This window comes from Sardina pilchardus, chromosome 16 (assembly GCF_963854185.1).
Source record: "Sardina pilchardus chromosome 16, fSarPil1.1, whole genome shotgun sequence".
Classification (NCBI taxonomy): Eukaryota; Metazoa; Chordata; class Actinopteri; order Clupeiformes; family Clupeidae; genus Sardina; species Sardina pilchardus.
Genome location: NC_085009.1, coordinates 20,412,234 through 20,422,628, shown reverse-complemented (window position 1 = coordinate 20,422,628; position 10,395 = coordinate 20,412,234). Strand labels below are relative to the sequence as shown.

General features: G+C 43.5%; 1 protein-coding gene across 2 annotated transcripts in view; it reads right to left on the bottom strand.

The window, feature by feature from the left end:
* Positions 1–9,089, bottom strand: part of tm4sf5 (transmembrane 4 L six family member 5) — a 10,287-nt gene extending 1,198 nt beyond the window's left edge. Inside the window, exons 1-4 of one of the 2 annotated variants that reach the window (XM_062515872.1) lie at positions 8,523–9,085; positions 6,486–6,566; positions 4,320–4,465; positions 1,342–1,534 (exon numbers count right to left, since the gene is read on the bottom strand). In XM_062515872.1, coding sequence (XP_062371856.1) covers positions 1,342–1,534; positions 4,320–4,465; positions 6,486–6,566; positions 8,523–8,696 — 594 coding nt within the window. In that variant the 5' untranslated portion in view covers positions 8,697–9,085. Of the gene's footprint in view, positions 1–1,341; positions 1,535–1,590; positions 2,138–4,319; positions 4,466–6,485; positions 6,567–8,522 lie in introns of those variants that run through there. The other variant, XM_062515873.1, reaches the window with a different exon arrangement.
* Positions 9,090–10,395: the final 1,306 nt, after the last annotated feature.

Genomic DNA, 10,395 nt, shown 5'->3' with positions numbered 1-10,395 from the left:
TTAGTACAGTATACTTAGTTATACTGATGGAAAAGTCTAATTATATTTACTTGTAGCCAGAGATTGATCTTTGAGAGGCTGCATAGACAGATTTAATTTTATTTCACTTAGCTGATTATAGCATTCTAGTAAACTTAGATATAGGTATAGTTTAAGTAGTATATAGTATTAAGTATAACAATTCATTTAGACATTTTTGGCTTTCATCTCAAAGCCAGTTGTAAAAACAGGTCAAAATACACACATCACAGGGCAATATGGGAACATGCATCAAACACACTTTTACACTGTACACGCCATGTGACTGAACTGAGAAAGCTTAATGTGTAACCAAAGTGACCCAAATTGACTTTTCCACCCCAGACATCCTGTGCCCTCTTAAGCAGCTCAATATGGGAATTCCAGCACACTCTTCCTAACCCTATCTGATCTCCAGCGTCACCATGTAGATCCTTTTTTCCCCTAGTAATCATGTTTGCTAATAAAGTTATCCTATGCAGCTAATAATCGTGTTTACCTTCTACAGTTAATAATCATGTTTACCAATGCCAGATGTTACCTTGTACAGTTAATAATCATGTTTACCAATGCCAGATGTTATCTTCTACAGTTAATAATCATGTTTACCTATGCCAGATGTTACCTTCTGCAACAAATGATCATGTATACAGTAATGTCCTGCATTTAAGCCGCATTGTGTAGAAGCCGCAGGACAGTGTTATATGTTATTAAGCTAAAAGAAACAAAACCATATTAATACCATATTCACTGCCCCCCTGTATTAACCTCATAGCTGAAGAAGTTTAGCAAAATCAATGTATACGTAAGCCGCGGCTAATAGTCGTGAAATTACGGTAATAAACATATAAATAAACACGTAAACATAATAACAAGCTATCAAAATAAAGGGCTGGGGGCGCCTGTACCACATTGGGTCTACTCTACATGCTCACAGGGAGACACGGGTTCAAGTCCGACCTGGGTCATTTTCCAGTGCACACACACACACACACACACACACACACACACACGCACACACAATATACACTGCTCCCAAAAAATTATGGATATCTGGCTTTCAGGTGAAATCGAATGTTTCAGTACATAAATTACTGAAACGCTGAACTGTTGAACTGTTGTTGATATACTGTAGCCTATGTGCATTCAAAAATGTAGAGAAGGTCACTTTAAGTTCACCTGTAAAGGTTGCAGTGGATTTTAGGTTTGTCATGAAATTTCACCCGAAAGCCATATATCCCTGACCTTTTGTGAGTAGTGTGGTATACTGTGTGTGTGTGTGTGTATATGTTTATATATATAGACAAAAAACAACGCGCTCACGTCATCTTTGCTGCGGCAGTCTCCGCAGAAGCATCCGATGCAGCCGTTGACGACCTGGATGCCGCAGAGCACCATCTGCAGCAGGCCCATGCAGAGCAGGATGGCGAACAGCACCACGTGCCACTTCACCATGTTGAGCGGAGCCACACACACAGACCACATCGTCTCGTTGAACAGGTAGCCTTGCTCTCCGCTGTACAACCCAAGGGTATATATACATTATATGTGAGATATAACAGGTAGCCCTTGATCTCCCCTGTACAACCCAAGGGTATACATTATATGTGAGATATAACAGGTAGCCTTGCTCTACGTTGTACAACCCAAGGGTATACATTATGTGAGATATACCAGGTAGCCTTGCTCTTCGCTGTCCAACCCTAGGATATACATTATACTGTATGTGAGATATAACAGGTAGCCTTGCTCTTCGCTGTACAACCCAAGGATATATATACATTATATGTGAGATATAACAGGTAGCCTTGCTCTCCGCTGTACAACCCAAGGATATATATACATTACATGTGAGATATAACAGGTAGCCTTGCTCTCCGCTGTACAACCCAAGGATATATATACATTATATGTGAGATATAACAGGTAGCCTTGCTCTCCGCTGTACAACCCAAGGATATATATACATTATATGTGGGATATAACAGGTAGCCTTTGATCTCCCCTGTACAACCCAAGGGTATACATTATGTGAGATATACCAGGTAGCCTTGCTCTCCCCTGTACAACCCAAGGGTATACATTATATGTGAGACATAACAGGTAGCCTTGCTCTCCGCTGTACAACCCAAGGGTATACATTATATGTGAGATATAACAGGTAGCCTTGCTCTCCCCTGTACAACCCAAGGATATATACATTATTGCCTGAGATTCTCAAAAATGGAACAATCTATAGGAATAATAGGATTCCAATCAGATGTTTGGAACCAAACTTCCAGGATTCCAATATCAACAAGCTTACAGACTAGGATTTAGGATTGTTAAATAGGATATAGGAGTTTTAAGCAGTGTGTATATGATCCACAGTTAAATTATCCAGTCCTCATTTAACATGTAGCCTACAGTAGACACTATTTTCGCTGCACAGCAAGAAGGAGAGTATCATTTTAGTCTAATTTGATTGGCTGTTGAAGACAGCCTTTTCCCATGAAGAGGACTGCTTGGAGAAATACTATGAGAATGTTAATTTACATTTATGTATTTAATTTTATGTATTGATTTTTTTTTTGTTTAACCAGGGTAGTCACAGTGAGACAGAAGTCTCTATTCCAAGTAAGCGAGCCCCTGGCCAAGAAAGGCAGCGAGCGATTTGTTGCGAAACAAGTTTTACATTTGGCTCCCTTAACTGTGACCAAACAGCTAACATTAATACAAATATCCATTATGGCAAAGCCAGAAGAACCTGGCTGACGCATTCATGCCTGTCAGCTTTTCCACAAGCGAGCTCTAAGGCAAAACCCTCCTCTTAAGAGTTCATAAGAATTGAACAGGTCTCATATTTTCCCCACTCATGTCAGTGCCAAATAGTGAAGATATTGCTCAATAAAAATGCTTGTGTGTATGGGACGTATCTTTTAGTAAGCCCAAAAATTGAACAGGTCTCATATTTTTCCACGGGTATCAGTGCCAAACAGAACATATTGCTCAATTAAAATGCATGTGTGCATGGGACGTATGATGGATCTTTTAGTTACATACTGTACACAAGGCAGATGCTCAATTCCTTGTGCGATTGGTGGAAGATTTCCTAGCGGCTGATTGACAGCCATGTCTAATGAATATAATACAGCAGGCTGCAGCAACGCGTATGTGTATGTGTAAAGATTTTTGTGATAACTTGCGCAATGTATCCTGGTGGCATGTTTCAACGTGCTGTTTTGTAATGCGTTACAGAATAGGTGTTGTAATCCCCTTTTCACTGACCCTTTCACCTGGTGCTAGAGCTCCCTCTAGTGGCTGAAGTCAGTATTGTTCCTCTTGTGATCTCATAGTGTCTTGAACAAGACGCCTCTGGCTGCACGTTGCAGATCGAGGCTGGGCTCAGTGTGTGTGTGTGTGTGTGTGTGTGTGTGTGTGTGTGTGTGTGTGTGTGTGTGTGTTTGTGTGTGTGTGTGTGTGGGGGGGGGGGGGCAATGTTGAGCTTAGCCGACACTCAGCCCGTCATTCCATGCTTGCCATGTCTGTACTACTTGGTTTCCTACAGTCTACGGACTTAAACATTTCATGCTGGCCATGTCCGTCTATTTAGGCCTACCTGGTTTCCTACTGTCTACGGAGTTAAATATTTCGGTGCTCAGATTGAACAGCGCTACTAGCCGACCCTACCACTGGGTCTTTATGGGCAGCTAATGTCATCCATACTGCCAACTACATCAGCAATGCACATGTAATTAAAGTGTGCCCTTTATCAAGAATGTTCTTGCAGAACATTGTCTTGCAGTGAGCATCAGTATTTTATGTCAAAACATTTGTTTTTTTCATGATATTATTTGATATTTAAAAACCTTACATTTCTAGGTATTTTTTTAATTAATATTTTACATTGGGCAGCTGTGGTGTACTGGTTAGGGCTTCGGGCTTGTAACCGGAGGGTTGCCGGTTGGATCCCCGACCAGTCCACCACAGCTGAAGTGCCCTTGAGCAAGGCACCTAACCCCTCACTGCTCCCCGAGCGCCGCTGGTTGGGCATGTAGCTCACTGCTCTGGGTTAGTGTGTGATTCACCTCACTGTGTGTGTGCTGTGTGTGTTCACTAATTCGGTTAAATTGGGTTAAATGCAGAGAAACTAATTTCCCTCACGGGATCAAAAAAGTATATATAAAAATAAATAAATACATGTTTTTTAGGGTTTTTTTGTTGTTGTTGTTTGTTTTAAAATGGCAGTAGGTAACAACTTAGTGAGCGTAGTTTATCTTGTTTACCAACAGTTAGCTAAGTGTGTGTGAGCTGTACCCTACCTGGGGAGGTTCTCGAAGGGATAGCTCCAATCTCCGGCTCCAGTGGTGTCACACTTGGGCCCGATGGCCAGGCCTGCAGAGGACACACTCGTGCAGTAGATGGCACCGATCATACCGAACGCGGAGGAGAAGACCGAGTTCAGCATCTACCAATCAGGAGAGAGAGAGAGAAGGGGAGAGGGAGGGAGGGAGAGGGAGAGAGAGAGAGAGAGTGAGAGAGGGAAAGAAGGGGAGAGAGAGCAAGGAGAGAGGGAGAGAGAGATAGAAGGGGAGAGAGATACAGAGGAGGGCAGAGAGAGAGAGAGAGAGGGAAAGAAGGGGAGAGAGATAGAGAGAGAGCAAGGAGAGAGGGAGTGAGAGATAGAAGGGGAGAGAGATACAGAGGAGGGCAGGGAGAGAGAGAGAGGGAGAGAGAGAGAGAGAGAGAGGGAGGGAGAGCAGAAACATTAGGAGAAGAGAGAAAGGGAAATGAACATGACATAGGTTGAGTGGGGTGGCTGAGGTCATTATGTTTTCCAGCCACACACACACACACACACACACACACACACACACACACACACACACACACATGCAAGCACACACAAGAGGATACTCAGGTAAGTCACAGGCCAATAAAAACAAATTCACTTCTCTATTAATATTAACTTCAACTTCCTCATTTTCTCTTGTTGAGCGAGCATGAGATGCATCACCGGCAAAGTGTAGTAGCTTTTTCTCAAACATAGAGTAGTGAGAGATTCTATGTAGTGTGCAGTGCTGATAAGTCTATCAGAAATAAGAAGAAAACAGCCACTCCTGCTGTCGGTGATTTAAAGTCATAGTATAATCGATAGTTGATGGTTGTAGACCAAGACAATGGTTTGTGGACGTGTCAACCCAAATGTCAGTGTTTGTCAGTCAGAGATGTTTGAGATGTGGTACATCTTTATAAACAAGAGAACAATGACATCCATATTTAATATAAGCTGAATGTTTGTACTACATGGCAACACTAAACCTTTATATTCATCTACATATGCCCCAAACTTTAATTGATCAGGAATGTGTTCCTTCATCAGCATATTACCGAGGCTGGGTGAACCCTGCCTGAACTTCCAGCGAATTTGGATTTCGCACGGCAGCTCAGGCTGGAAACCTGCACGTCTATCTCCTCTGTTCCCTGCCAGAACCTTTGGCTCCAATCAGAAACTAGCTTATCCAAAGGACGCACCGAATCATTGGTCTGATTGGTTGAAGGACTATCCAATCATACAGAGTCGTTTGAACGACGCCCGTTGATCATGCCTGTTGTGCCGTTAGAAACAAAGCGCAGCCTCCCCATACTAATGTTCAGGCTTAAAATATTGAGCGTAGTATGGTGATGGCCAGACTACAGTACATATTACAAGGACTCTTATTTAAACAATTTAAGATGTTCAGATAATTACTGCTCCTTTCATGTGTGTCTCATTGAGAGCTTGAAAGTGTAAAAAGAATTGTTGGCTTTTTAGGTTGCTTTCACACTAGGTCCGTTTAAGTGGACCGGACCCAAGTGCGGTTACTTCTACCGTAGTTGGTCTGTGTTCACATTACATGTTTGTCTGCGCACCCGGGTCCGTTTGCGTCATAAGCACCATGCTTCTAGACACGAACTTCGAGAATTCTGTTTACAAATATCCCTTGGCAACACAGCAGAAGCTGGTGCAATGAAGAAGACAAAGGTAAAGATTCTTTAGATTCTTCAGAACGTTTGCTTAGCAACCTGCTCCAGAGTTCTAGCGAAACGGACCCGAGACCACCTTTTCAGGCGGACCCGGATCCGGTCCCGGGTCCGCACCCGAGTTCGGTATGGTTGCGTTCACACTATCAAAAACAGCCGAACCATCGGACCAAACGAACCCGGGTCCGGTCCAGCGGACCTAGTGTGAATGAGCCCTTAGATAACTAGCCTAATCAAGAATTATCGGCACGTTCTTGCATCATGACTTAACAGAAGGATTGCTTGATTGAAGATTCACGATGATTTTCCTCTGTTCCTTCTCCTCTCGTTGAGAGCTTGAAAGTGTGAAGTGTGTGAAGTGTGTTGGCTTTCTTGTAACGAAAGTCATTATTTGAGAATTTCATACTTTTCGCCCTTTAGCTTTCCACCTTTTAACCCTCTTAGAAAAATAAACAAACACTTACCCGACAACGGTTTCCACAGCAACCTGCCCCACAGCAGCCCTTCCCTCCAGCCCTGATGGCTGAACAGCTGGGACACAGCATCTACGCAGAGACAGGAAGATCACTTTATAGCCGACCCCTAATCTAAACCACATACACAACAAAATGCAGCATCTAAGACTGACCCAGGGGATTTAGGGCCTAAATCTAAACTTTATTCTGCTTGGACTTAAACAAAAATACTGCAGTCAGAACTACCGGAAGCTCCCTTGAAAGGAACATAATGTAGGAAAATAATTGTCCTTTCCTCAGTTTTCAAATTTGTGTAAAAGCAACAGAAAGGCTCATGCTTCCACCCACTACATAGCGCAATACCGGGCATTTCAGGGGCATATTGGCGATGCTATAGACTATTTTCAGAGTAGAATCAAAATGAGTTTGAATTTTAAAGGAGAATTCTGGCAGTTGTTCAAAAAGTTGGTTAGAGAGTGCTGTTAGTATGGGGGGGGGGGCATATCTGTGAGGGTACACTCTTGGGGCATGTCTGTGAGGGTACATATCTGTGATGGTACACTCTGGAGGCATATCTGTGATGGTACAGTACACTTTGGGGGCATATCTGTGAGGGTACATATCTGTGATGGTACAGTACACTCTGGGGGCATGTCTGTGAGGGTACACTCAAGGGGCATATCTGTGAGGGTACACTCGGGGGGCATATCTGTGAAGGTACATATCTGTGATGGTGCACTCTGGGGGCATGTCTGTGAGGGTACACTCGGGGCCGGGGGGCATATCTGTGAGGGTACATCTGTGATGGTGCACTCTGGGGGCATGATGGTACACTCTGGGGGCATATCTGTGATGGGGGCATGTTCATGCCCCCAGAGTGTAGCACTCCATCTGCCTGGCAGATCTCTTTTTTTGTACCAACAGAATAAGGTGACCTTGAAAAACACAAAAAATATTACAAAAATCTTTTTCAAAATCTCCAGAATTGAAGGTAAAAGAACAACGTTGTGTTACATGTTAATGTAATGTTATGTAACGTACATGACATGACAGTGTAACAAATTGTTGGTATATGTCTATGTATATATGTGTAGTGTGCAGTGTGCTCATAACTTGGCAAACATCTGCTGGAGTGCTCTAGCTGTTTGCTGTGGGGGAGTGCTGTAGGGTGTGTTTCGCTGATTATTAAGTGTGAGATGAATGCTCGATCAATCTTATCTAATCTGATCTTTAGCATTAGTGGGGATCCAATTCATTCATTGCATGATTTTCCATTCCAAAGTGCAAGATCTGGACTCGTGCATTTGTGTGTCTTTACTGGTATGGGTGTGTGTGTGTGTGTGTGTGTGTGTCTTTGTCTTTACTGGCATGGAGGGGGGGGGGGTATGTGTGTATGTGTGTCTTTACTGGCAATGATGGATGTGTGTGTGTGTGTGTGTCTTTACTGGCATGGAGGGATCCAAATGTAACTTTTCAGCCTGAAGGTATTCCCCTCTCATGGTAGATGATAGATGATAGCTACCACAGCAGATTTGTAAAAAGAGGATGCTATTCCATTTTTGGAATATTCTCTTATAATCACGAGAGAATCCTCAGAAATGTATCATAATTTAAAAAGTAAATGTTAGCAAAAAGAGAAGGGCCTCAAGTTTCACCGAAAAAAAAGGTTTTGGCTATCAACATAAAAGTCAAACGTTTTTGCCTAACAACACAAAAGTCTCAGGTTTTTGACCAACAACACAAAGGTCTCAAGTTTTTTACTAACCACACAAGTCACAGGTTTTTGACTAACAACACAAAGGTCTCAAGTTTTTTACTAACCACTCAAGTCTCAGGTTTTTGACTAACCACACAAAAATCTCAGGTTTTTGACTGACAGCACAAAAGTCGCAGGTTTTTGACTAACAACACAAAAGTTGCAGGTTTTTGACTAACAACACAAAAGTCTCAGGTTTTTGACTAACCACACAAAAGTCGCAGGTTTTTGACTAACCACACAAAAGTCTCAGGTTTTTGACTAACCACACAAAAGTCTGCGGTACTTACGAAAAGCCCTCCTCCGATGAGGCCTCCCATGAGCCACACCTGCAGTGAGATGTTCCCGTTGTCCAGGCTCTCGGCGTTGGGGAAAAACAGCAGCAGGTTGGCGATCATGCAGACGAAGGCCGACGGCAGCAGCGTGAGGCCGATCAGCCGGGCACACTTCCCCGTGCAGCACATTCTGCCGTCTGCTCAGGGCCGCTAGTTAACTCTCTTTTCGTTTGTTCGTCCGTTTGTTTGTTCGTCGCGTCGCGTGAGTCCGTTAGTCACTCACCCGCTCTCTGTCAGTGTAACTCTGTAGAGCTCTTTCGCCGAGTGAGTCGCACCTCTTCTCCTCACTCACAGTGTTTATGAACTCTGAGTGGAATTCTGAGAAAAATGTACTCTGTGTGAAATGGCCTCTCCAACTAAAAAGTTCCTTGAGCTCCCAAAACACAAAGAGAGCCGTCCTTGTCAATGAGCCTCAAGTGTATGCTGAGCTTCTCTCTCTGACTTTCTGTTTTAAGAGGAGCCAACGGTAAAATGGTCTCCACCTGTCCTCTCTGCTGTCTATTTGCCTCTGTGAGACCTGTGTCTGATGTGTATTTGTATGTGTGTTAATGTGTGTGTGTGTGTGTGTGCGTGTGTGTGTGTGTGTGTGTGTGTCTGCGCGCTCCTGTGTGATAGATCGACCGAACGGCCACAGCAGCTTTCTGCCCTTTGATACCCAGATGTGTTTACTCTCCTGGTCACCGCACCATTTATGGAGCGGGCAGAGAGGATGCCGTCTGACACACACTCGCTTTGGTTGGTGGCCACCGCTGGCTACGTGGACTTTATGTACAATACATCTCTCTCACGCTCTACTATTTCTTTGCACAGTCACACTCACTTTTGTCACTTGTTGTCATGGTTTTTGTCTCTTTCTTTATCTTTCTCTCTCTCTCATGAAATACAAAGTGCTTTATTGGCAAATGGAGTGCTTTGGCAAATAAAGCCTAAAACATGTATAACACATACACACATTCATGTGTGTGTGTGTATACAGTACAGTACAATGTATTGTCTGTACATCACTCCTTGTACCTCAGGTTGTGGTATATGCTAATACATATTGACCACTTTATTTGAATATTTTGAGATTTCATTTAGATCTGTAACGTCTGTCTTTAGAGCAGCCCTCTCCCACGTCTCTAGAGAGCAGAAGGATGGCAGAGGATCAATATGATGGAGAAGGAAGTGAAGAGAGCAGGTGCGCTGATGTCAAAGTGGAGATAAGGGCCTTCAGATAACATGCAAAGTACAGCGCACAGTCAGTTCAGTTTGTTTTCTTTTCCAGGTTTATGGGTCCTGTGTCAACGTTTGGGCAAGAGAGACCAGGAAAGTGTTGATAGAAGCTGATAGTGGGTTTATGGTTTTCGATAGAGGTATATGTACATGTCTTGAATTTCCCCCTGGGAGTCAATAAAGTATCTATCTATCTATCTATCTAATTCATGATACGGTGATGAGGTTGGTTTTTCACTTTCCAACCCTAGCTGGCTACCACACTTTTCCTTTTGATTTTTCATGTAGTGCTAGTGTTAGGGCTGTCACTATGGTTGCGTGGCCCTGACTACTATACCAATGAGTCTGGCTCTCATTGCCATCGCGATCAAAGCTGCAGGTTTGGTACCCTGAAGAAGCAGGTTTGAGGCCAGGTAGAGTTGGTCCGTTCATACCACCTGGGAATATCACCCCCCCCCCCCCCCCCCCCCTCCCACACACACACACACACACACAGACACACACACACTGCCAGTGTTTATGTGCTTTTCCGTCAGAATGTCTGAACAACATGGAAGCCACAGCAGAGGTTAAAGCATACGGTCACTAATCTTAAATAAAGAACTGTATTTGC